The 27231-nt window shown below is 47.4% G+C and overlaps 1 protein-coding gene across 3 annotated transcripts in view; it reads right to left on the bottom strand.

The window, feature by feature from the left end:
- The window catches only part of WDR20 (WD repeat domain 20), a 58408-nt gene extending 31257 nt beyond the window's left edge, over nucleotides 1-27151 (bottom strand). For 2 of the 3 annotated variants that reach the window (XM_045288114.1, XM_045288115.1), the window contains exon 1: nucleotides 26896-27151. In XM_045288114.1, coding sequence (XP_045144049.1) covers nucleotides 26896-27144 — 249 coding nt within the window. In that variant the 5' untranslated portion in view covers nucleotides 27145-27151. Of the gene's footprint in view, nucleotides 1-18143; nucleotides 18302-26895 lie in introns of those variants that run through there. The other variant, XM_045288116.1, reaches the window with a different exon arrangement.
- Between the last annotated feature and the right edge of the window lie 80 nt (nucleotides 27152-27231).

Raw genomic sequence — 27231 nt, 5'->3', positions numbered from 1 at the left:
GGCCTGGGAAACCCGATGGGGCAGCCTCACCCTGTGGTGTGCAGCTGCCAGCACTGAGCTTCGACACAAGGACAATGGGTCTTGTCTCCATTATGCACTTGGCTTTCTCAGGTGTCTAACCAGGAGAGCTAACACACAGACCTCACACAAACCTCATTCCAAGGAGAGAGGAAACTCCTCCTTTCTTTGGTTCTGTATCATTCATGAAACATGTTCCCTAATGTAAGTCACCATCATTGCACCTGTTGTTCCTCATCTCACTGAGTACCCTTTACAGGCCAAGTGAAATGACAAAATTTGTGTTTAAAAAGCTCAGCAGTCATATCTCTATCACAGTTTTTTAGATTAACTTAATAAGACAAAAATAACCATGCTGAAACTGAAAAGTACCTGGGGCAGGGCTGGCTGGCCCCCACCACTTGGGATTCGGCAGGAAACTGCTGCGAACGTACCCTTCAAACAGGGCTGAGAGCTCAAGAAATCAAAAATACCCCCAAGCACTGGGGGGGAAATCCCCCTCACATCTTACTCCAGCACGCAGCGCAGAGGTCTTGAAGTAAGAGCAAATGAAAAACAGTATACTAAGCATACTTGTACATATGTTGCCATCAACATTTCCAAAATGTGTTCTTTCTACCTGAGCCCTTGGCATCAGCTTCCCCCCACCCCATCCCATGAATCCTTGGTCAATTATATATTGTTGTTATTTCCTTTCTGTTGTCTCCCTTCATCCACATTTCTGTTATTTGTCCCCCTGGGGGGTGGACTATATATCTGACCTTGTAATGGGCTCCCCCTTTCCCACCATCCTCCAACCCTCACGATATCGCTAAACAAATGGCCCGCTGGAAGAACCCCCAGCCTTAAGGGCTGAGCCCCAGGAGAGTTTCTACTAATTGAGTCAAAATAAACCAGAACCGGGACCAGACCCCGACTCGAGGGGGTGAACAAACAACTGACATGAGCGAGGACACCGATGTTCCTCACAGACGGGAGATAGTGTGCAGCAGACACCGTGGCAAGGTCAGCGGGGCTTCCTGGGGAAGCAGTCGGCCAAGGTCAATCCAAGGTACAAAGGCCCTTGTCCTTTGACCTAGGAATTCCACTTCAGGAATATATCCCTTGGATACAGTAGCAGCAAGGCAAGATGATCTTCATGCAAGGTGACCTACTGCAACATGGTCTGTACTAGCTGACGACTGGACACAGCAATGCCCACCACAAGGGGCTGGGGTCACACCCTGGTACAATCAACCAGACACAGGCACAGCACCGCCAACTGAAAACCAAAGCAGCTCTTGGTGCCTTGACCAAAACAGTCCCCAAAATGTACTGTATAAAATAAAATTAAAACTAAAGCCTAACAAAACAGGTGCTTTGTTTTTTAAGGCGGACGAATGGTCGTACGTGTACAGCTAGGGACAGCCTCTGGGCATACACTTAAGGATTAAGACTGGTTACTTCTGGGGAGGAGAACAGTGGCTAGGGGACAGAGCCTGTCTTAGGAAGGTTAAACTATGTGAAAGTATCACTTACTATATTAAAAATGGGTAGAACTCATAATCCATATGTGCTAAATGCAGATTTCCTTTATCAGGGACTGGAGACAGAAAAATTCTTTTCACTATCCACTCAGCCAGGAGCCCAGGAGGTATAGTGCTGAGGAATTGGGCTGCTAACTGTAAGGTCAGCAGTTTGAAACCACCAGCCACTCCAAAGGGAGGAGACAGGAGGGCTTTCAACTCCCATAGAGTTACAGTCTCAGAAACCCACGATAGGCAGTTCTACCCTGTCCAAGTGGGTCACTCTGACTTGGCATCGACTTGGTGGCAATATGTTTGGTTTTTGCTTTGGTGCTCTCAACTGATATTTATTAAGCTCTTTTTAAGGAACTGAATTCTCAGGTCTGGGCAGTGAGGACTGAGAAAACACCTCTCACGCCAAGTTTAAGAGGGCCGTCAGCAGTAAACAGTAACTAAGCAAGGGTCAGGAAAGGGGTGAGGATGAAGAACAGTCCTCCAGGGAAGGAGAAGGAATGATGAGCGAGGAGAGGGGGTGGTGCTGGCTTCCTGAGCAGGAGATGACAGGGTCAGGGACTCGGGTCAGGGGAGAGGCCTGAAGAGGAGGGAGCCTGCCACATGGTTATCTGAGGAAAGGCTTCTTGTCAGAGGGAACCCTGAGGGACAGTGTCCTCGCTGGGATCCCCCACTTTAGGAACAGAATATGAAGGAAGTAAGGGAGAAGGGGGGTTAACAGAAATCACTTTGGGTGTATAATGACAGCAGGGGTCAGCTCTTACTAAGACATTTAGCTTTTAATCGGAGAGACGGGGAAAATCCAGTGGTCTGGGATGGCCCGAGACCCCTGAACCACACGTACCCTGTGAGAACAAGGGCACTTCCAGGCCGGCCAGCAGTGGGGAAGGGCAGTAGGGGCCAGACTCAGGACTTATTTGATATTTTAGGGTTTTACCAAGGGACTGAAAGGCACCATGCAGAAAAGCAGTCACAGATGACTCCAAAGTACTGTGTCCAAGCAGCTTTGTTACAATGTTCTCAGACACTCATTATTAGCAAGCTCAACTACATCACAGCTCACCCACCAGCCCATTCCCTAGACAAGCATCTATTCTACACAGGCACAGTACTGGGTACCAAGAACTCAGGATGGAAGCTCAAACAGGGACCGGCAGGAAAAACATCCCAAAATCAAAGGTTAAGGAATACGGGTTTTTTCTTCCCTGAATCTCCAGAATTCCAACAATAAATGTACTCCAGGCCCCAGCCTTGAAACCCTGTACAACCACTGTCCTCTGCCCGCAAGGGCCGGGGGAGCTGGAGTCAACACCACCACGCTATTTTTAGGGGGGAAATGAGTAGTCTTTCCTCCTGAGAAAATATTCCTCAGGTCCTGCTCTTGTGCCTCTCTGCTACCCACATCAAGGTAGGGTGCACAAATGGAAGAGATGTGGAAGAGGGAGCGAGACAGGTGTTCCGTGGAGCAGCTTGCCTTTCCTGAAGCAAACCATCTCTCCACAGATCAGAGCGATCAGACACAAGCGATCTTCACTGAAAACACTTCACCAAAGACTTATTACATACAAGTCAATAAGCTTACCACAGAAGCCTCCCTCTGTCAATACACAAAATAAATTATTTATTCAATCATTCAAATTTTTATAGATTGCCCATAATACACCAGAAGCACTGAGCTGAACACAGTGGGCCCAGCAAGTGTATCAGACTGATCAATCAACCCTTCTGAGGTCACCTCCTGATGGAGGTGGAGGGTGGTAGACATTAAAGGATACTGGCCCCCAGGGAGGATCAGGTGATGGCTAAGAGAGAAAGAGGCTGGGATGGAACCACAGGAAGAGCAACATAAGGAGAAGGTGGCAGGGAGTGGAGGCCCATTCAGACAAAGGTGACAGCTCTTAGGAACCTGTGGACAGAAGGGAAGGCTGCTTAGAGCACTGAAAAGGCAGACAGGAGCTTATAGGGCGGAAAAGGAAGGCCTTGCAAGGTAGGCCAGGGCAAGCTCCAGTAGACCGGGCCAATGGGTTTTTCATGCAAAAGCAGGAGATCCTTGAAACATGATTTCAAAGACTGGAAGCACGGAAAGATGGGTTGAAAGACCAAAATCATGAAGGATGTGGGCCTGGGGTTACAATTAGGCTGGAGTGTTTCAGTTCACTCTGCCCAGCAAAGAAGAGTCTGGAAGGTGAAGAGCAGTCAGGAGGCTGCCCAGACCCAGGTGAGTCAAGGGTGCAAGCAGTGGAAACCAGTGCAGAAATATGCCAGAGAGTCCCACGGGGACAGAGAGCAGGTGGAGAGGAGAGAGGTCAAGAAGGCGGTATATGGGAGGCAGAAAACAATAATGGTACCAAGGTTGCATCAGAAAGAAGCTCATAGAAACATTGAGAGTAAGGGAGAAAGAGACACCCCATGCAAAATTAATAGACTTTAGGGCAAAAATAAAGAGAAAATGAAGAGTATAGTATACGAACACAAAGAACTACCCAGAGACTGACAATCCTTTGAAACCTAGATGAGCTCAAAGAGACTTAACAAGTTCAGATGTTCACACCTATTGGAGACTGATAAATAAGGCTATCGTGAAGTCAGTAATGATAGGATCTTTACTAATTAACAACTTTGATCAAACACAACCAAGTATGTATGCAATCCTGAGTTTACCAAATGGAGGATATATACTCTTAAAAACACACAAGAAAGTGTGCACACACACATAGAATATCCTGTGTCACAAATAAAATCTTATCACATTTTAAATGACTAATACCCTGTGGCCATACAATGCAAACAAGCTCATAAATAAAAAGTTTAATACTATGACTTTAAAAAACCTGATCAGAGGTTTAAAAAAAAGACAAAAAGAAGTAACAAAAGACTTGGGCTTCAGTGACAGTATAATGCACAAGGGCCAGCTGCTGAAGCAGCACTTAGCTGTGGCATTCAGCACAGCTCTGGGTACCGATGGTTTTGGGGGCAGATTCTGCCTTCTCTGAGGTGGGCCAGAACACCTCCTGTGCACCCACAGCTCCCGTCTGCCAGCGGAGGTGTGCGTGGTTTTTTTTAAATCGTTTCATTCGGGGCTCATACAACTCTTATCACAATCCATACACACATTAATTGTGGAAAGCACATTTGTACATTCATTGCCCTCATCATTCTCAAAACATTTGCTCTCCACCTAAGCCCCTGGCATCAGCTCCTCATTTTTTCCCCTCACTCCCCACTCCCCCTGGTGTGCATGTTGCTATCATGCTGAAAGAGTTTTAGCAGAGGTCCCAGACTAAGAGCTAGGAAGAAAGGTTTGGTGACCTTCAGAAAATCAGGCAATGCAAACCTTGTGGCTCACACTGGTCCAGTTTGCAAGGCTTGTGGGGACCATGCAGGATTTTGATCATCCACAGCATGTGTGTGTGTGTTGGGGGGGGTGTCGATTTGATGGCAGCTCAGAACAAAGCCAAACACCAGAAATTCTCAGAGGAACAAAGCAAACCTCAAACAAGCAGGAAAGAAAGAAAACCGATGAATTAAATAAAGAAACAGCAGCAGGAGCTTTGTGGGAGAAAATAAAACTCTGAGGAATCTGTTGAAGAAGCAGTACACATGAATGAGGGGGACGCTCCGGCTCCGGTGGGTGACTGAGCCTGCCAGCTGCCTTAGGAAGAGGCTGTGGACACACAACCTAGCCACAGCGCCTCTTTTCAGGCCACACTGCGCAGAGGAGAGCCACCGCTGTAGCCCAGAGGTGGCCATACCCATGACTGGAGCTGGAGGTCCAGAAGGCAGAAAGCCCTGGCCAGTCACTGGCAAGGAAAAACCCCAGAGCTGCAGGTAGAGGAAGAGCCTGTGCCTGGCTGGAGCACCCAGCCAGAGGCAGAGGATTTAATAGTCCCAATCAACCCACCAGGGCAGTCTCAGGAATACCCACTGGATTAATTTTGTGCAATAAACACTTCTTCCTTGAAGGGAGGATGAGTGTGTGAAGGCATAAACACAGTTAAGGAATAAAAGGAACCTGCTACTTCAGCGAGAGACCTTAATGAGAGAGTCACGAAGAAAACACACTACAAAAAGCCAGGCAGAGTAGGAGGGCCACGGTGGAGCTAGTGCACTGTTGGTTAGCAGTCCACTGTCACCAGGACTCAGTGGCAGTGGGCCTGGGTTAGCCTAGAAGGAACTGGCAAGGGAGACAGCTTGAGTATGGGTCAGATGTGCTCCAGGACGTAGAGGGAAAATCAAGACAAGCAGTGTTTCCACAAAGCGTGTTCAGTGCTGCTGAGAGGTCAAAGGAGCTGTCCCATGAATGGAGGGTATGAAGGGGCAGTGGGGAAATTTGAACTTGTGATCCCCGAGCTGAAGCTATTCACCCGACAAAGAGTTCAGCTACAGGATAGGGTAGTGGAGGTAGGGCTAGAGAAAGTCCTGGAGGGTCCCGCAGTGGATGTGAAAGACCCAGGGTGATGGCAGAAACCCGGTGGAAGGGACACTGTAGCATGGGCAGGGAGCAGGGGTGGGGGGGATCAGAAGGCAGTGTATGGCAGTGAGGGAGAAAGAAAGACGACAAGAGTCTAAGCAGACTCCAAAGGGGAGCTAGGAAGGCAGGCAGACGGGCTCAGCCTCGTCAAGCACTGCCCTTCACAGCTGAGCCGGTCCTCCACTCAGCTCTCCAGGGTCTCAACTACCGGACATCCATCAGAAGAAGGCCGAGGATGACCTTCACTTTACTGAATGACCTGAGGGCAGAATGTCAGCAGTCATGCCAACTAGAGGGCCACCTATTAAAGAACCCTGGGAAGACACCAAGTGTGCAAAGAGCTATTAAACCTCCACAGTGAAACGGGGCGAAGGGACAGGAGTCAAACTGCTTGCTCTCTTCTGGGACAGAGGGTGGGAGCAGTTTTCCAGGGCACTAGGCTCACGAAGCTAGCTTGCTCCAGGCAATCCAGACACTAGAGCCAGCCCCAAGCTGGGGACTCCAGCAGCACAAGAGCAGAGACTGTGACTAATTGTAAGAGCCTCTCACTCAAGGCAAAGGGGCTGGAATGCAAACTCTTGGAGCCTCAGGAACCAGCACTAACCACAGTTGGCTGGTGAAAAGAATTTTGAAAGTTATTTAATTTACTCATCCAGGTCACACACAAGTAAAATTTTGCTAAAAATCATTTTTTAAATGGTTACATCAACAGGGAACTGCCAGAAATTGAAACCAGATTCAGAACATGTGAAAGAAGGTATTATCATTGCTGATGTCACATGGATCTTGGCTTCCAGCAAAGAATACCCAAAAGATGTTACTTGTGTTTTACTATCTATGCAAAGGCACTTGTCCAAATCTTAACAAAGGAGAATCCGGTGAAGCATGGGAACTGCAGAACTGTGCTCATGTAGAACCTGTACATAGATCAAGAGGCAGCTAGAACACAGAGATAGTGCATGGTTTAAAATCAGGATTGTACCTCTTCACCATAAATATTCAATCTGTATGCTGGGCAAATACTAGGTGAAGTTAGACTCCATGATGGATGTGGCAGCACCGGGAGTGGAGGAAGGCTTATGAACAACCTGTGATATGGACACGACACGTCTTGCTGAAACCAAGGAAGACTTGAAGTACTTGTTAATGAAGATCAAAGAATACGGCCTTCATCATGAATTGTAACAACATAAAACAAAACTGCTCACAATTGACCCAATAGACAACATTATAATGAATGCAGAAAAAGATGGAGGTTGTCAAGGATTTAATCTTGCTTGGATCCACAATCAGTGCTCATGGAAGCAGCAGTCAAGCAAGACATACTGCATTGAGTAAATTTAAGGTGTTAAAAATGTCACTTTGAAGACTAAAGTACACCCCACTCAAGCCACGGTATTTCCTACCACCTCATACTCACGTGAAAGCTGGGCAATAAATGAGTAAGGAAGACCGCAGAAGAACATTTGAATTATGGTGTTGGCAAAGAATACTAAAATTACCACAGGCGGCAAGAACAAAACAATCTGTTTGGGAAAAAGGGAAAGCCAGAATGCTTTTGTACAAGTGAGGACGGGTAGATCTCCGTGTGTTATTAGAAGAGACCAAACTCTGGTGAAGGACATCTCAGGACAATAGGGAAGGGTCCTCGAAGAGATGAACTGACACAGCGACTGCAACAACGGGGCCACGTACTGCAATGCAATCATGAGGACGGGGCAGGACTGGACAGTGTGTTATTCTGTTATTCTGGAGAACCAGCTCAACAGTACCTCACAGTAGTGCTGGAGGATTCAAACAATTCAAAGGTGCAGTGATGCACATGGCATAGTAATAGAGAGATCAGTTAAGATCAGGGCTGGGGGGGGGGGGTGTTAACAAACCCAGGGACAAGGGAACAACAAATGATCCAAATCGGTGGTCAGGAGGGTACAGGAAGCCTGGTAGGGCGTGATCAAGGGTAATGTAACCAAAAGGAATTATTGAAACCCAAATGAAGACTGAGCATGATAGTGGGACAAGGGAAAGTCAAAGGAAATAGAGGAAAGAGCTAGGAGACAAAGGGCATTTACAGGGGTCTAAATAAAGGCATGTACATATGTAAATATATTTACATATGGAAATAGATCTATGTGCATATATTTATAGGTTTAGTATTAAGGTAGCAGATGGACACTGGGCTTCCACTCAAGTACTCCCTCAATGCAAGAATACTTTGTTCTATTAAACTGGCATTCTATGATGCTCACCTTCTCGATATGATCGCTGAGGTAGTTGTTTATTGTGCCAGCCTGGCCGATAAACATGTGGGATTAATTGAAGGGCGGAGAGATAAATGGCTCAGCAAGCCTCGCCTTTATTGTCTCTCACTCTTTGATCATTGGAGCAGTGTGCCGCTGCCTTGTTTGTTCTGTGCCTCGATTTGCAAGCTACACTACCTGTAGGACACCTAACCTGTGGACTGTGTCACTATAATTTGAGGGTTCTTCAAGACCTGCTTCGCCACACAATTGGAATTTACATCTCTTGAGCTGGGGACTGACTGTTGGTGACCTGCCTTGCTGTTGGCTGCCGGTGCCCGGAGAATCTGAATCTCTCTACAGAGGACTACCTGGCCCTCAAGACTTAAAGGACTGCCAGTGCCTCACAGCTGTCTAACACATCTGAATTGTACTGAGCCATTTGTACTGCTTTATAATTTAACTGTTTATTTCTTGTGTTATATATCTATCTATTTAAATATATACTTATAAAATTACTAGCAATCTGGCTTTATCTCTCTAGAGAACCCTGTCTAACACAATCACTGAAGACAAAGCGGTTGCATAAGCAAATGTGGTGAAGAACGCTGATGGAGCCCAGCTATCAAAAGATATAGTGTCTAGGGTTTTAAACACTTGAAAGTGGCTAGTGGCCATCTAGCTCAGAAGCAACAGAAGCAACAAAGCCCACAAGGAAGAAGCACACCAGCCTGTGTGATCACAAGGTGTCGAAGGGATCAGGTATTAGGCATCCAAGAACAAAAAATCAAATCATTGTGAATCAGGAGGAGTGCAGAAAGGGGACCCAAGTCCCATTTGTAGGCAACTGGACATCCCATTACAGAAGGGTTGTGGGGAGGGGATGAGCCAGTGCAGTGTAGAAATGTGCTTGACACAATGGATGTATGTATGGATTGTAATAAGAGTTGAACAAGCCCCCAATATATATATGTGTGTGTGTGTGTATGTGTATACATGTGTGTATGTATATATATATATCTATATATGTATATATATATATCTATAGAGCTATATCTGTATCTATATAGATATATAGATATAGATCTATAGATATATATATATATATCCTCAAAGACCCCAACATTGTATAAAAAGGAGGGAGGAAGGACATTCCAAACAGTAAGACCAAGAGGAAGACAGGTTCCTAACTCCTGTAGTGTGCAGTGCAGCCAGAACTGAGTTCAACCAGCATGCTGATGAAATGGGTGGTAAGCCCTGCTCTGATGGCTCAGTGCCTCAGTCCCAGTAGCTCTCTGGAGGAAAGAAGTGGTCTTTTATGCCTGGGTCCCCCCTACCTAAGTCGGTGTAAGACCCTCAGTTTTGTTTGCATCTCTTGATTGCCCAGAAGCTACCTACAAATTGATTGCTCTCTCTGGCATCGCCTCTCAGCCCAGCTTCAGAGCAATCAGAATGTGGGGTAATTCAGCAACCATGCTAAGGGTGTGGGTCAGCCAGGATTCAGCCAGCTGATCCATATTCCTCCTTGCCTCCAGGAATGAGCTGGTACCCCAATCTGGAACAAGGAAAAAGAGGAGGTTTGCTGGGGGTGTCTGGGAAACTAGCATCTTTATGGTGAGAAGAGCTATTTGCCTTCACTCTGACCACTGGCTTTCCCTACCACTGGTGTTTTGCCACCTAAACCAGGCTGGCACACGGGACTGCAAAACCAAGCCAGTGTCAGCAAACCAGAGCTGGTGCCCCAATCAAACTTTGCCAGGTGTGCCCACCTTACCTCAAAACCTTCCAGGGCATGAGCTTTTAAAATACAAGCTAGATTGAGTCGGGCCTCTGATTACTTGCAAAACCAAACATCCCTGGAGTATGTTACATCCACAAAATCACAACTGCACCCCGTTTACGGCACATTCCAGTGTGCATCTCTGGGTTCTAGAACATTTTTGCGAAATCTAATTTTCAAATATTAAACTGTTTTATCTTCTCCCTTATTGACATCTTGGAGAAAATGCAAATATTTAGGTACTGGTTAGTACCTACAAAATTAAAATGAGGCTCAAAATCACAAAGTTCGAAAATAATTGTAATAAACAACTACAAAAATACGGGAATTCTTTATAACAAAACAAAACTACTGTACACAGACAAAACAGAACCAGGAGAAGAATGACAAACTGGGAAGAAAAGTCCTGTATCTCGGATAAAGGGCGATTCTCCTCAAAAGTAAGGCACTCAAACACCCAATCAAAAACTAGACAAGCGAAGAAGGATGAAGGAAATGGGAAGCCTCGGGAGGCAGTGGGGAGAGTACCTATCATTGTGGTGCTACAACCAATGCCATGAAACAAAACGTGCAAGCATCACTGATGGAAACAAATCTGTTCTACAGATCTTCACTCCAACCACCATACAAAGTTTTTAAAAAGATGAGAAAACATGGGCAACGGATCTGAAATCATTCACAGAACAAGAAATACACCTGGCTCTGAGAGAGACAGTAAGCTGTTCAACCTCACCTCGCACTCGCAGAAAACAAACACAACTCACACCCATTTCTCACCTATCAGGTCAGGGGCCTTCAGTCAGTTGGGGTGTGGCTACACAGGTGAATAACCAATGCGGCCCCTCGGGAGGCCAGTGTAGCAATAGCTGCCCCCAACCCAGGCATTTACCTTTCGACTCTGGGGTCCTGGCCCTGGAGACATAAGCTGCAGATAAGCCTGCATCCACGGAAAGTCATATAACGCAAGGTTTTTCACTGCAGCACTCTGTAATAGTATGTACATCTACATTCAAAGTGAGCGTACATGGACCACGACACCATTGCAAGAGGTATGATGAAGCACTCTACTTGCTCATACGGAAAGTTGTCCAATGTATAATTATTAAGCAGGGGGAGAAAATGACGCAGAACACCAGGCACAGCATATGGTTCTCTAAATCTCCACTCAAATGTCTTGTCATGCCAATAATGGCATGTGTGGAAACCAACTAGATGGCAACTGGTTTTTGGTCGAAGTCAAGCACAGACGCCAGTTCTCTCTGAATACGACCCTGAGCGCAGGCGGTGAAACCCCACAAATGTCTCTCACAATTCAAACCCAAAGTTCAGTTTAAAAAGTAAGCCCTCCTACCCAAAAGTGAAATTGTGGTAATGCTGCACACAACTCGGTGAGTTTACTGCAAAACATTCAGTTGGGCACGCGTAGGGAAGGACAGGAAGGAGTCATCAGTTAAGCGGATCCACTTGAAGAGGCAGGGAGAACTGGAGAAACTTCTGCCAGCCCTTGGTGGGCACATGTCACCTGGGGTCCACATAAGAGGGTGGGCTTTCACTGTGCAGCACTCCAAGCCCAACACCTGGGGAAGCTGCTGCGGAAGCTGCGCCAAGGACCATGCTTTGAGGGTCTTGATAAATTAGAGCCAACTATTTCTTAGAAGAGCTAAGAAAAAAATAGCTAAGAAGTGTTGTGGAGTCAGGAAAAAGGTTTTTTCTCTTTTCTGAAGATGGAGAAATAGCATGTTTGTACATTGATGGAATGACCTAGAAGGAAGAAACCAGTTGATGGTGTGAGAGGGGTGAACGAATGAACACACACACACACACACACACACACACACACACACACGCGCGCGCACGCGCGCGCGCGCGTTCAATGCCACTGAGTTGATTCTGAACCATAGTGACCCTAGAGAACAGAAGAGAACTGCTACTGTAAGTTGCGAAGACTGTAACTCTTCGTGAGTTGAAAGCCTTGTCTTTCTCCCACGGGATGGCTGGTGGCATCAAACTGTTGACCTTGTGGATCGAAGCCCAACAAGTAATCACTATGCCACCAGGGGAGAACAAGGATTAGGCAAAATGAGATGGGAATCAACAGACATGTGGATGAGGTAGCCTCGCAGCGAGCACAGCAACAGCGGGGAAGGCAGAAGACGGTGCTGGAAGCTGGGCAGATGAGAGTATAGAAGTGTGTCATTCCCTTCTGACTGCTTTGATTTTCTTGGAAAGTTCATCAGTTAAGAATCCAAACTAAAAACTGAACTCAATGCCACTGAGCTGATTCAGACACAGCAACCCTGTAGGACATGGCAGAACTGCCCCTCGGAGTTTGTGAAACTCTTTCCAGGAGTAGAGAAAGCCCTAATTTTCTTCCCAGCTAAGAATAAAACCAAAAAATCAAATTCACTGACATCGAGTTGATATAGACTCATAGCAACCCTACGGGACAGGGTAGAAGGGCCCCTGTGAGTTTCCGTAGGAAGCCCCGTCTTTCTCCCAGAGCGTGGCTAGGTGATTTCAAACTGCAGACTTGATCTCAGCGCAATGCGTAACCACCAAGCCACCAGGCTCCTTCAGCTTAGAATAGGGACTGGGGAAAGCATATGGAAGGTTTGAGGGGAAAGATGTAAAACTGACTAAACCACGCAGGGTGGCGAGTCAGCACCACAGCTGTTCAGCTACAGAAAGGCCAGTCAGCAAGGTTGTGCTATTCTCCAGCGCATGCGCTGCACAGGAACAGCTAAACAGTGGCAATGGGTGTGTACAAGGGAGGTTAGATGTTTAACCAAAGAATTCAAGCTGAGTAAGGAGGAAAAGTGAGAATGTTAGGGACCACGGAGAGGGGAGAGGTGGCCAAGACCAGTGAACTGGACATTCCCGTAGGTTCTAAGGATGAAGCTGAGGGCACAGAGCACTTGAGCTAGAAAGGTCGGAGCTAGTGGTCAAAGGTGGCCGCCTGCCTGTAAGGTGGAGATGGGGGCAGTTGCAGTCACTGGTAATAACAAGGTCTGTGGCTGTGGGATGAGGGGCTGAGTCAGGGTAGAGACAGCAGGCTGGGGGTGTCCTCTTGCTGTCAGATGAAAGGGCCCACCCAGTAAGGCAGGAGCAGCACTGGGGGAGCAGGGCTGAAACAGGAGCTAAGCCACACGCAATAGGGCAGCTATGATGCCATTGGATGACTCAAGGCCGCTGGAGAACACGTGAATCTGTGCTTGGCTTGGGAAGGATCGACCTCAGAAAAGTTCATGCATAAAAGAGATTTTTAGAAATCACCCTGGAGTCCCTAGAGGAGGGCCCCTCTCGGCAGAGACTCTTAGCCTGCCAAGCCCATACAAGCTACAGCCCCCACAATGCAGCACGAGAGCCCAACAAAGCCAAGAGGGGAGACCCACACGCACTACTGAAGAGCCAATTCCAACGCATGGTGACCCTAAAGAGCCTAGCCAGAGTGAGCTTAAAGGGCTACGCCAGAAGGTGTCCTAGACGGTAGCCTGTACAGGGATGGGCAGCTCCATCCGCTCAAGGCTCAGCCATTGTGACACCAGGGCTCCCCTCAAATGCCATAGTCCAGGGCAGTGGTTCTCAACCTTCCTAATGCCACCACCCTTTCATACAGTTCCTCATGTGGTGGTGACCCCCAACCATAAAATTATTTTCGTTACTACTTTATAACTGTAATTTTGCTACTGTTATGAATCGGGTGACCTCTGTGAAAGGGTCGTTCCACCCCCAAAGGGGTCGTGACCCACAGGTTGAGAACCACTGGTCTAGGGCTTTGGTTTTCTTGGTCTAGAATCCCTGCCCCTTCACCCCACCCACCCACTTGAATCCAGTTTACATGCTGCCGTGTTAAAGCCAGAGTTCCCATCGCAGCCAAGACAGACATCACATTGCTATCATCTGCCTAGTGGACACTGCCGCTATCTGAAAGGAACCTTGGGGGTGTGGTGGTTTCAAGTTAGGCTGCGAACTGCAAAGTCACCAGTTCAAAACCACCAGCCACTCCTCAGGAGAAAAATAGGCCTTTCTACTTCCGTAAAGAGTTACAATCTTGGAAACTCACTGTGGTAGTTCTACCCTGCCCTACAGGGTCACTATGAGCTGGCATTGACTCGATGGCAGTGGGTTTGATTTGGTTTGGGTCACTATTTGAACCCACATAACACAGACTGCCCTGCGACACAGTTCCTGGGAGCCTCCCGCTAGTCAGGGCAGCAAGGACAGAAAAGGACCAGGACACCAAGGAGGCAAATGGCATGACCAGTCTGGAAGCCCAGATCATTAACGCTGAAAGAGATGAACACAGGGGCAGAGCACGCATCGCAAAGCCAGAGCTAATACAAGGCGACCAGAGAAACCAGCTCTGCTTCCTGCCGCTCACTCAGGCCTAGGAGAGAAGACAAGCCCAAGGCCACTTTAAAACCAGGACGCCTTCAGCTTCTTCTCATGCCAATGTTCTCATGTTCCCACCAGGACAAAAGAAACCAACTTTAATGACATGCAGGCACTCACTCACTGCATCGAGTCCATGACAACTCACAGTGACCCTATAGGACAGGGTAGAACTGCTTATGAGGGTTTCTGAGATTGTAATCTTTGGGGGAGTAGAAAGCCTGGTCTTTCTCCCACAGAGGAGCTGGTGGTTGTTTTGAACTGCTCGCCTCGCAGTTAGCAGCCCAACTTCTAACCACTATGCCACTGGCACATGGATACTTGTTTATCACACAATGAGTAAGTAACAAGGCCAGTGGCCAATCCACTAGCTGCTGGAACCTCAAAGTACCAAGGGGCATACGCGACATCTTCAACCACCGGCAGTGCTCATTGAGGGTAAAGTCACAGTGCGGTCAGTGCTGTGATTTGTGCATATATTCAAAATAAAAGACAGGCTACATGCCAGTGGAGGCTAATGAAAATAAAGGTGGAAGCAGTTTCCGCTCGGCAGGGCCAGCTGTCCAGTGAGCGAGTGAGTGGTGCTGACCAGGGCAAGGCAGGGTCAGGGTCCTGCGCCGGCTCTCCTTCTCACAGAGCCTCCTCTCCCTTGGGAAATCCCCCATCAACCCTGCTGCTCTCTCAGGGGTGCTCGCTGCTTTCCTGGTCCCTAACAAGCCCCTCCCCTTCTCCAAAGTTTGGGTTCCTGAGCAAGTCTGCAGCAAGAAAGGGCAGGACGGCTCTGAGCTCCTCCCAGCCTCTGGGGGCTCCTTAAACTCATTCTGCAGGTTCCAACTCTTACCAATTCAATGGCACAGAGGATACTGCCCCCAGAGTGTTTCCAAGGTTATGTCTCTATGTCAGCAGACTGCCCATCTTTTGCTCGAGGAGCAGTTGGTGGGTTTGGATTAGCAGCCAGACACTTAACCAGTGTGCCACCAAGATCCCTTTGGTATCTCCTTGCCATGATTACATACACATGTATTTTTGAATCTTAAGACTTAGAGGGGACACCTTGCCATCTTTTAAAGGGTTAAGGGTTCTTACCCAATGGTCTCACTTCATTCTACAACTCAAGTGAGGCAGTCAGGACAAATATTCTCCCAGCGTTACTCACAAAAGAGCAAAACCAAGGCTGAGAAATTCAGCAACTGGCTCAAGGCCCTACAAAAGGTGCGGTCTGCTTCTGTGGAGCAAACCCAACTGCTAAAAGACACTTCAAATGTGAGTTGCTCAATTCTGAGCACATCTGGGAAGGCAGCTTCAGATCAAAGTAAGATAAATTATGGACAACGAGTCACAAGTCCTGCTACCTATTTTTACCCCTGGTCTGTCTCTTAAGCTCTCTGAATCCATCTTTTCTTCCATGAAGTAGGAAGAGTAGCCTTGCCTACAGAGTTTAAATGAGATGCTCTGTGTGACGGTTCTCACCATAAAGAGAACCACTGCTGTTGTTAGGGGTCATCGAGTCGGTTCCAACTCAGAGCGGCCCGTCCAACAGAACACAACACTATGGTCCTGCCGTCCTCACAACTGTTGCTATGTGTGTGCCCATTGTTGCAGCCACTAAGCCAACTCATGTCATTGAGGGCCTTCCGCCTTTTCACTGACCCCTACTTTACCAGGCATGATGGCCACCTCTAAGGGCTGCTCTCTCCTGATGACATGTTCAAAGTATGTAAGATGACAGAACACTACATAAAACGGCAGCACAGATCCCCTTGCAGAGGGGTCTCAGGGAGAAGATGAGCCAGTCAGGGTGCGATGTAACAACGATGAGAAATACAACTCTCCTCTAGTTCCTAAATGTTTCCTCCCCGCTCCCACTACCATGACTCGAATTCGACCTTGCAAGTCTGGCTAGACCAGAGGATGTACACTGGTACAGATAGGAACTGAAAATACAGGGAATCCTGGGCAGATGAGCCCTACAGGACCAGTGGTGTGAGTGGAGAAACAGGGAGGGTAAAGGGAGAATGGGTAGGAAAGAGGGAACCGATTACAAGGAACTGTGTGTGACCTCCTCCCTGGGGGACAGACAACTGAAAAGTGGGTGAAGGGAGATGTCAGACAGGGCAAGATATGACAAAATACCAATTTATAAACTATCAAGGGCTGATGAGGGAGGGGGTAGCGGGGAGGGAGAGGAAAAATGAGGACCTAATGTCGGGGGTTTAAGTGGAGAGAAAATGTTTTGAGAAACGATGTACAAATGCGCTTTACACAATTGATGTGTGTATGGTTGCCCTCCACCCTGTGCTAGTGGGTTTGCGTGTCCGTTATGTTCTTTTCAAAGGAGGGCATAGGCGTCCTAGTGGCCTTGTGGTTAAGCACTTGGCGGTTAACCACAAGGTCCATGCAGCTTGAACTCACCAGATGCTGCCCAATGGGGAAGAACACAGCTGTCTGCTTCCATAAAGATCACAGCCTTGGAAATCCAAGGGGCAGCTCTACTCTGTCCTACATGGTTGCTATGAGTTGGAATCAACTCCACAGCAGTGGATTTGGTTTTAGGAGCCCATGAGTAGCCCTGATGGGGCAGTGGTTAAGCATTCTGCTGTTAACCAAAAGATTGGTATTTCAACCCCATTTTGTTGGCTAAAGATGTGGCAGTGGGCTTCCATAAAGATTAAAAACCCTATGGGGAAGCCCTGTCCTGTCCTATAGGGTTACGAGAAGTTGGAGCAGACTCCACAGCATGACAACAATGAGGGGGGCTTGCACATCCGGGTGTTTTGAGGTCACCCAGGAGTGCTTGGGAAGGAAAAACCAAACCAACCCCACTGCCATCTGGTAGCTTCTGAGGCACAGCAACCCTATAAAACAAAGTAGAACAGCCCCTGTGGCAGAACGCCACAGAGCGGCTGATGGGGTCAAACTGCTGACCTCACAATTAGCAGTCCAACAGGTAAGGTAACCTGCCCTGCCCCAGGGCTCCCTCAGAACAAACCCTGGTGAGCACTACTGCGGACTCAGTCATGGAACTCACTAGAGCCGTTCTCCTGTGACTCGAAGATGCGTCAGGGTCACCCGACAGCAAACAAGAGAGGTTTTCTTGGGGAGGGCATGGAACAAACGCATAAAGTTCTGGTTTGAAGGGACCAGAGTCCCACCCACTGGGCCCTAGTCCTGTGTAGTCTAGTTCCCTGGTCAAGTGCTCGGGCTGCGGGCACCAACAGGCCTGGATTCAAACCCGAGACAACTGTGTGCTCGTTTGATGACCACATTCAAAGAACTCGACCTCCATGAGCCTCAATTTTCTCTTGGTAAAATGGGTGGTTAACTGAACAAATTCTCTCTCCTCTTCAATGAGTCTTACATTTTTTAATATAAACTCCTCACAAATTCCAACCTCATCAACTGTACAACTGTACTTGCTTTTTCCTGGTAAAGCCTACAGTTTCAAGCACAACTGTCAATCACTACAAATAGAAGGAAGTAAGCGTAGCACAGATTGTTCTGGCATGTTCTGAGAGCAGCACACCCAATCTGAGTAGATACGGACAGACAGACACACAGGCTGAATGGTGTGGGAGGCTATCCACGACTACCGGAAGTTTACCATGGTACTGACACATGTATATTTACCACTTGTTGCAATCCATGAATGTGGTAGAGCATAAAGAAGGCAGTTATGAAAACTTGTCAGACATAACAAAATACCTTGAAGGCATGAGTTGCTGGGCTTGGGGGATCAGGATCATGGTCTTGGGGGCCACCGAGCTCAACTGGCATAAACCTAGTTCACAAAGACGATGTTCTACATTCTACTTGGGTGAGTAGCCACTGGGGTCTGAAAAGCTCGTGTGCGGCCATCTGAGGTACAGCTATTGGTCTCTCCCGTCTAGAGGAAAAAAGAGGGACAAAAATTGAAAGGCACATGGAAACAATGAGTCCAGTGGACTAACAGACCACACAAACATCACTCTTCACAACCCCGAGGCCAGAAGAATCAGACACTGCCTGGCTGGTCTGAAAAACGATCACACTGTAAAGGTTCTGGACAGTGGGAGAAAAACGTACAACAAAACTCAAAATCGTCAGACCAAGCTTACTGGTTGTAGAGACTGGTGGAACCCTGGAGGCCAAAACCCTTAGTTACCTGTAGTATCTGGAAAGGAACTTGACTCCCACGGCTCAATGTTCATCCGCAAATCAGACGGGCCAGTAGGAGAACAATAATGCTAGGGAGGTAGGCACACCTTAGAATCACCCACCATCTGAGATCCAAAGGGCAGCTTTTGCGCAAGGCCCAAGTTCAGAGGGTTAGGGGAAGAGGAGAAATGGCAACAGGAAGCAGAAGAAAGAGGTTGTGGATGTGTGACCTTACATTGGGAACTGTGGTCAATGACATGGGTGGGGGCTGAACTGTTGAATGGAAAACTGATGTTTTGTAAACAAACCTTCACTTACTTCGTAACTTATAAAAAGAAAGAAGAAACCACCTATTTACAAAATAGAATTGACAGTATATACTGCAAATTAATACTCAATTTTACAAATCACCCTTTGGCAGAAGCGGTCAGAGCAACTGCCAACTCCCTCCATCAGAAATGAAGACAAAGCATCTCTGATATCTGAAATATAAGGCAACAGAGTTTAAAATGGTCAAAAATGTGGTATGTAGCCAAGATTTTTAGACACATCATCTAACTGAAACTCAACATTCCTGAGTCACAGTGAGTGAAAATGGCTAAAGCCCTTGGCTACGAACCCAACTGGAGCTGCTCCGCCCAGAGGCGCCTCAGAAGAGAGGCCTGGAGACAGACTTCAGCTAAAAACAACCAATGCAGCCCTCAAGGCACAATCTACTCTGACACACATGAGGTCCCACGAGTTGGATTCCACCCGACAACAACGTTTTCTTCTTTCCTTTTTGGTCACGTGTAGTGTTGATGGCACGGGAAAGCACACGATGGTCCTCAATGCAGGAATGCACACTTCTGAGCCCCGTTCACCTTCACATCACAAATGAGCTCCTTGGGGCACGAGCAGTTAAGGACTGAAGTGCTAGCTGAATGGCTGACAGTTCAAGTCTACCCAGCAGCACCTCAGAAGGAAGACCTGGCGACCGGCTTCGAGAAGGTCCCACCCAAATTTGAAAACCCTATGGAGCTGTTCTAGAGGACACACACGGGGTTGCCACCAGTCACCTGGGCAGACAGCACTGCCCTCCCCTGTAACAGGTCGCCCACAAACACGCTATCAATGAGGGATATTTTTTCTAAACCAAGACATACTCTGTAGCCTTATTTAAAAATACAAACCAAACTCACTGCCATGGAGTCAAGCTGACCGCAGAGACCCCTGTGGGTTTCCCAGACGGTTATCTGTTTACGGGAGTAGAAAGCCCAGTCTCTCTCCCAAGGAGCTGCTGCTGGAGGTTTTGATCTGCAGCCCATGCAGATCACAACCCAACGAGTAACCACTACACTTATAAAAAGCAGCTGTCAAATGTTCAGAAAGCAACGTGACTTGCCACTGATACTCGATTTTATATGCCTTAAATTAAAACTGGGAATGCCTACCAATTAAAGCTACTTCTATTTTTAATGCCTGGTCCTGAATACCCAAACAGGATCACATTGAATATGTCTGCACACACTAACCTCATGGAAATACAAATACAAGTATTTCCTAAGATATCAAATACCAGACTATAAAAACCAACACATTTATTTTTGAATTAAGGTTCTTTAGGCATAAAGCCAAACCGGTCGGTGAAAAAATCCAGGAACTATGTTTTGAGTCTTGCCCAAGTTTGCTTCCAAAGAATAATAAATATTACTTACACCTCTAGATTAACTTGGTGAGAATAAATTTCAGTGGCAAATTTCTGGACTTGCCTGGGCCCAGCATCTCCAAGTACCCTGCAGCTGGCAGGTGTTCTCCATCAAATATACTGAAAACCTGCCACCCGTGACTCCCCTGGATTTCAGAGGTGCACTACTGAGACACTCTGAGAGCCTCTGGCCCACATCCACCCAGGTAGTCCTTCAGAATCTCATCACCACTCCCCTCCCCAGGGTCATAAGGACCAAGGTAACACAGGAGAGGGCCTCAAGCCTGCTTTACATGATCAGCTATTGGTGCTCTCCCCTCAGTATGAGAGTCAACAGTCAAGAAGCTAAATGCTAGCAATATCTGCGAAGTCAGTGTGGAGCCCATTAATGGAAAAGAGAGGATTCTGCTCATTCAGCAATGCCAGCTCCTCCACTAAGTACAGAAATTCTCAAAATAAACTTGATATAAAAGTTCATGTAGACTTATCAGCCTCTTTCTAAATTATGAATGGGAGGCAGGGAGGTGTGGGAGTTACAAACGAGGAGGGTGTGAACCTGACCTCAGGAGCAGCCCAATACCTGAGACCGGGTTTACCTGCCCACACAAGCCAGCAGTCCTCCAGAGTCACCAACAGGTGGTCACTCTGCTGTTTGTTGACAAGTAATGGAACGCTCATTCCTCCCTCCTAAGTCAACCCATCACCCTCCTGGGCAAACCCCTCCCTAAAAAACCCTTTACCAATAGACTCTTCGGGGCCCAGGTTCCTCCTGGGTTGTGCGTGCCCATCTTTCCCTACATGCAGACCTGCAGTTGCAAGGTTTTCGGCATGCTTTCATAGCACACTCCACCGCTCGGTTACCATTCAAGCAGCAAGCACCGGATCCAAAGAATGAAGCCATCTCACGAGTAGAAAGGGAACTTTACTTTCATAAAAGTATTACGGTATTTCACAGAGAATCAATGCTACACCACTAAGGATTGAAAAGGTCTCCCCAAACCAAACCAAACTCACTGCCATTGAGTCGATGCCGACTCATAGTGACCCTACAGGAAAGAGTAGAACTGTCTTTGTGAATTTCTGAGACTTTTGGGGATTAGAACAGTGTTCTCAACCTGAGTCATCGAACAACCCTTTCACAGGGGTCACCTGACTCATAACCATAGCAAAATGACAGTTATGAAGTAGCAACGAAAACAATGTTATGGTTGGGGGTCGCCACCACACAAGGAAGTGTCTGAAAGGCCGCAGCCTGAGGAAGGGTGAGAGCCGCTGGATTAGAAAACCCCATGGTTCTCCTGCAGAGAGGCTGGTGGTTGTGAACAGCTGATTTTGCAGTTAGCAGCCTAACGTCATCAGGACACCACCAAGGGTCTTAGAAAAGGTCTTTGGAGGCACCAAATTCAGTACATATGTGGCTTGGAATCCTAAAATCTGGGGGAGAGGGTGGTGTACAGTTCCTGGGCTTAAGATAAGTCACTGTGTGTACACATTTTGGAAGTTGTTTGTTAGTACAAGAAAGAATGAGATCAAATGTAATCTGTGCCATCCTATTGCTTTCAGTTACTTCATTGTCTCTCGCCACACAATCCTCCTATTGTAAGACAGCTAAATTTGTCACATACTAACAACATTTTTAAATATCTTTAAAAAGATGTGTAAAAATACCCGTGACTTTGGGACCCCAAACTGAATTGCTTCTGCAGAGGTTTTTAAAAGTATAACTTTAAAGGACCTAGATGTGTCCTCTAGTCCATCCCTGCACAGACATGGAAAGAGGCCACTCTATGCTGGCAAATGCAGGACACTGGAGGGTAAGGTGAGCCCAAGAAAGCCACAGTCCCTAGTCTTTGGGAGCTTGCTTTACAGAGGAGTCAGTCACATGGAGAATCACAAATTCAGAAAAAACGACAAAGTGCAGGGTGCTTGGAGAACATGTACCCCGGGGAAAACTGATGATGGAGCCAGAGAATTCACAGCATCTGCTGAGGAAGTGATTCATGGCAGTCCTCTAGGACAGGGCAGAACTGCCCCCCACCCACCCTGGGGGCGGGGGGTGGGGGCTGTTCTGAGACTGCAACTCAGAACAGGAGTAGAAAGCCTCATCTGTCTCCAGTGGCTGAAGGCTGGAGATTTCAAACTGCTGACCTTGCAGTTAGCAGCCCAATGCATGTAAGTCAGAACTGACTTGATGGCAATCAGTTAGGGTTTGAGTTTGGCTGAGGAAGTAGATGCTTAAGCTGCAATCTGAAGGAAAGCCACTCACATTTTTCTGAAAACAGGTCTCCCTACAATCAGAGGGTGGGTCAAATCAGCCCCTCTTTTGCATCTTTATCCTACAACAATCTCTTTACAAACAAGCAAACAAAAACAGAAAGCAAAGAATGCTATCAAGATGTTTGGAAGTTAGTAAAGTGGAAGTTCTTTGTGGGATGGAGCAGATAGGGGTTTACTCAACTTTTTTTAAAAAATGTGATTTCATTTTATTTTGGTCGTTGAGAATATACAAAGCAAAGACCCACTGCCATCAAATTGAATCCTACTCATGGATCCTCTTTTACTAGTTAACGACTTCCACGATGGTAAATCTTCAGGGAAGCAGGCAGCCTCATCTTCTTCCCATGGAGTGGCTGGTGAGTTTGAACTGCTGACCTTTTGGTTGACAGCCCAACATTTATCCGACAGCACCATCAAAATTAAAAAACCCCACTACCATCAAGTGGAATCCAACTCACGTCAACGTTTGAGGACAACGTAGAACTGCCCATTGGAGTTTCTGAGACTGTCAATCTTTATTGGAACATGCAGCCTCATCTTTCTCCTGAAGAAAGAGCGGATCCTCCTTGTCTGCATTGCTCCCTCCACTCATGTAAACTTGCAGCCCATTACCGTTTCCATCTAATCTTTCAAGCTGCCGTTGTCAATCTGATCCCATGTAATTCTTAAAAGAGCACAATGCTGAAGACAGATCTCTTTTCCTGGTTAAGCTAATTTGTTGTTCGGTTTTAGGCAAGGATGGGGTGGGTAGACATCTGGGTAGTTTCAGGGGTAGTTTCATCCACCTTCCATGGCTTCAGGAAGTCTGGAGTCTATGAAAACTCAAAATTCTGTTCTACATTCTCCTGTTTTGATCAGGATTCTTCTATAGAATCCTTGATCAAAATGCTCAGTAATGGTTCTGGTCTCAAGGCAGAAGCAGTTGTTCAGTGGCCATGAGCCACACATTCCATAGCCTCCTATTCCTGACTCTCCTTCAGGCTCCCCTGCTCCAGCTGAAGAGAAATCAATTGTGCCTTACTCAACTTGGAATACCCTCCTCCCTCACTGCTTGGCCTAGTATAGCTCCCATAGTAATCAACTCAAGGATTAGTGTCCAATTAAATCCATGTTCATGCTATCTTCAGTTAAGCAAAGTAAACTCACAAAACTACACCTCCCCACACAAGAAACACTATTCCAAACTCCCTCAGGAAGGGTTTGTGAAAAGATGCTTCTGCCTCCCTCACAGACGCCCTGTTGGAGAGTTAAACGAGATACTGCATGGCTGACGGCTGGGGCGAGCTCTACAGACCCTGAGATGTCAAAGTCTATCCGGTCTCTTCTCATGAAGGCTGCTAGTTACAGTTAGCGGACTTTGTTTTACTTACCAGGGGAACAACTCTAACAATTTGGTGTCATCTCTTGCCTCGGTTTTCCACGAGAAGGTGGGGCTGCCGAGGATTCCAAGTCCCCTTCCAGCTCTAAATACCAAGTGTGAGTGTTTACAAAGGGGCGACCTCACTCCTCTCTGCTTAGACTTTAGACCCCTGATTTCCTCACCACACTATCTATCCCCCAATAGAGGTTGCCGCCCTTTAGGGCAGCAGAAAGCTCATGACTTGTTTTTTCTTCCTTAAGATCTACTTTACATTCACTTTACATGGTTATTTAAGTTGAATTTATTCATCCAAATTAGGTCTTTCTTTTTGTTTCTTTTTTCAAATTAGGTCTTTCGAACAAGGCTTCAAACTGGTTCTTCTCAGTTTAGTCATGGCCAACAAAGCAACACCAGAACCCCAATTTGTAAAATGTGGGTGAACTGAAACAACCAGGATGGGAAAAATTACAGTTGACACCCTGCTAGAAATGTAACCTCCCTTTAAAAAAAAAAAAAAAAAGCAGTGTGTGCATTGCATAGCAACCAAATCTCCTGATTGGCAAAGGCAGAAACAACGATGCCCAGCTCAAAGATGGCAGCTGCCGGCAATACTTAGGGCGTGTTGCCCTCCACAGTCCTGGCAACAACCCAATCTCCCATTCCAAGGTTTCATCCCATGATTTTTCCCATTCTTCTTGGCATGTGGGCACGCCTATATTCCACAAATTCAGATCCATATCTGAGTTTGTTGTGTTGGCTATGACTGAACCGATTCAAACTGGTTCAAAGCCTTTCTCTGAATAACCTGAAAAGTTGCTATAAAATTTTATGCTCCTCAAGAAAAAAAAATGGGGGAGGATGGGGGGTGGGATCAAGCAAACACCAAACCACCTACTTTCAAGAACAGATTTACAGCTCCTAACACCAAAAAATAAAAGCCTCAGTTTTCTCATAAAGGATACAATCTGTGATGTATTTGAAAATCAGAAAACACAGACACAAAAACAATGACATTCTGAAGTAACAGTAAATAAAGGCAAACTCTTTCAGTGAAAAAACCAAAATTACAATGTCTAGAAGAGATCGGAAATGTCCCTCAGCTGCTACAATGTTTCTACATCATAGCACCACATGAAAGCACACATGTACCCAAAAGGTGCAAATGCTCAATCAGATTATGCTGCTGAGCAGGCAATTGATACATTTAAGATGTCTTGTTTAACATACATTTTGGGGTACAGTGAACTAGGTGAAAGAGCACTACTGGGCACTTCCAGGCAAGAGCCTATTTTCATGATGCCAGCCTGTGTCAATAGATTCTGAGCTTTGGCATTAGAGTGAGTCAAAGTAATCCCCTTTCAAAGAAAAGCCTCCACTAGAACTTAGTGTCCGTTAATTTCCTTCGTAAGCACTGTGCATTTTTATACACGTTATCCTTATTCCCAAGGAAAGTATCAATGTCATGATGGCAGCTTCCTGTTTAACAGTTACTCTTTATGCTTATTCTGTTTTGTACCTACTGAGTGTTTCAGGACCTTAAAGTTCATGACAGTCATTATATGATTAATTACAGTACATGTCCTGCAATATTTTCTTTTTAGAGAGGTTCAGGTAGAAGTCACATAACTTGTCCAAGGTCACCCAACAAGTACATCTATAACAGAGCTGGGCCTAGGCCCCAAAATCTTCAGCTTCTATGGACTAGACTACTAGCTACTTTAGACTTGCCTGGTTCCCAAAACAGGGGGATGTGAGGGGTGGGGAAGGGCGTCAAGGATTTGACATTCAGTAACTTCTAACAGCATATCCCTAAACACAGAACACAGAAGAACACTTATTGTCATTAAACACTACTAAACAAAGATTTCCTTTGAACGACTGAGACAACCTGCTACATTTAGCTATCCTTGTGTTTTCCTGGTTCCTTTACCCACACAAAAACTGCACTGGACTCGGATATATGAAACCCCTCCATGAGAAGTGCGATTTCTTTTCACATGGAGCAAACATCTGTAAGCTGAATTTTATCAACCCTTTCCCATGCCCAGATTGGGAGTGAGTGAGTGTGTGTGTGTGTGTGTGCATTAACTTCCTCACTCTCCCCAGCATCACGTCAAGGACCACAACCTCAAAGTCAGTCATGGTCTCTGAGAACACAGTTTAGGTAGTCAATGGGAGAAAAGCTCTACTAAGTTGCTGCTTTGACAGAGATACTACTTTTAAAAGATGATTACATGCTGTACAGAATTACTGCTAAGTCGCCCGCCAAGAAGGATAGTTCCTGTGAAGTAGCGTTTAAGGCGCAGCCCTCCCTGTTTGGGGTAGAATCTGACTTGTTGGAGTGGATGAACCTGAGCACGCTCACACTCGGCCCCCGTGGGCCAGCCGAGCTCGTCCACAACAGCGTTTCGACCTCCCAAGTGCAGGTTGCGTCCCTTCGCATACTGTAAGGGGCAAGATGGTCCTCGGGAGCAGCGTCCCTCGGCGGCGGAGACCGTGACAGGCTTCCTCCCCCAGGGGGTTGGGACCGGAAGGGGGGACTCTCGGGAAGTGTCAGTAGGGCAGCAGGTGGAGTAGCCCTTGGTGCCCAGCTGGTCCCTTCTGACCTAGTCTCGGTCCTCCGCTTCCGCCTTACAGGTTTTCCCAGGCCGCCCTGCTCCCCTGCTCCTAATCCCAGGGCGACTCCCAGGACAGACGAGACGGCCACCCCACCTCTTCCGGGGACTGGCAGGCCCGTTCCCCGGACATGTCAGTCCAGCGGACTGTGCCGGAGGGGTGGCAGCCCGCTCCTTCTGGAGCCTCCCAGCCGGAGCCCGCAGCCCGCGGGCCCTCCGGGGCGCCACCGCCCTCCTCACTCCCGAAGCCCCTTTCCTCCGGAACAGCCCAGTGGAGTTGCCGGCCCACTCAGAAGTAAGCGCGACGGCCACCCCTCTCGGCCACCCCGGCTCCCGCTGTCACCGCCCTGCTCCCGGCCTCTGCCCACGCCGCTGGCGGGCCCCGGTGACGCCCGGGTCGGTACCTTGCGGACCCCCTTGTAGATATAGAAGTAGAGCTCCCGGCCCACATTGAAGCACAGGCGGTCGCCGTTGCCAGACTGGTCGTTGAGGTTTACGAAGGAGACGCGGACAGGGTTGGATCCCTGCGAGTTGAAGGGCACCCGGTTGGGCCGGCTGTACTCCGAATGCGGCAGCAGCTTGTACAGACCTTCCCGGGTGGTGAATTGGGTCTTAATCTCGTTCATCTCCTTCCCTCCTCCCTCCGTCGCCATCTTGGAAAGCAGCGTTCATCCTGCCCTAAGTGCCCGGATCACGCCCACCGCGCAGGCGCCGTCCTCGGCGCTCGCGCTGCCCCCGCC

Source organism: Echinops telfairi, unplaced genomic scaffold (assembly GCF_000313985.2).
Source record: "Echinops telfairi isolate 266 unplaced genomic scaffold, ASM31398v2 ScPeMD7_18;HRSCAF=68, whole genome shotgun sequence".
Classification (NCBI taxonomy): Eukaryota; Metazoa; Chordata; class Mammalia; order Afrosoricida; family Tenrecidae; genus Echinops; species Echinops telfairi.
The sequence above is the reverse complement of the archived record's forward strand: the minus strand, read 5'-3'. Positions and strand labels throughout refer to the sequence as shown.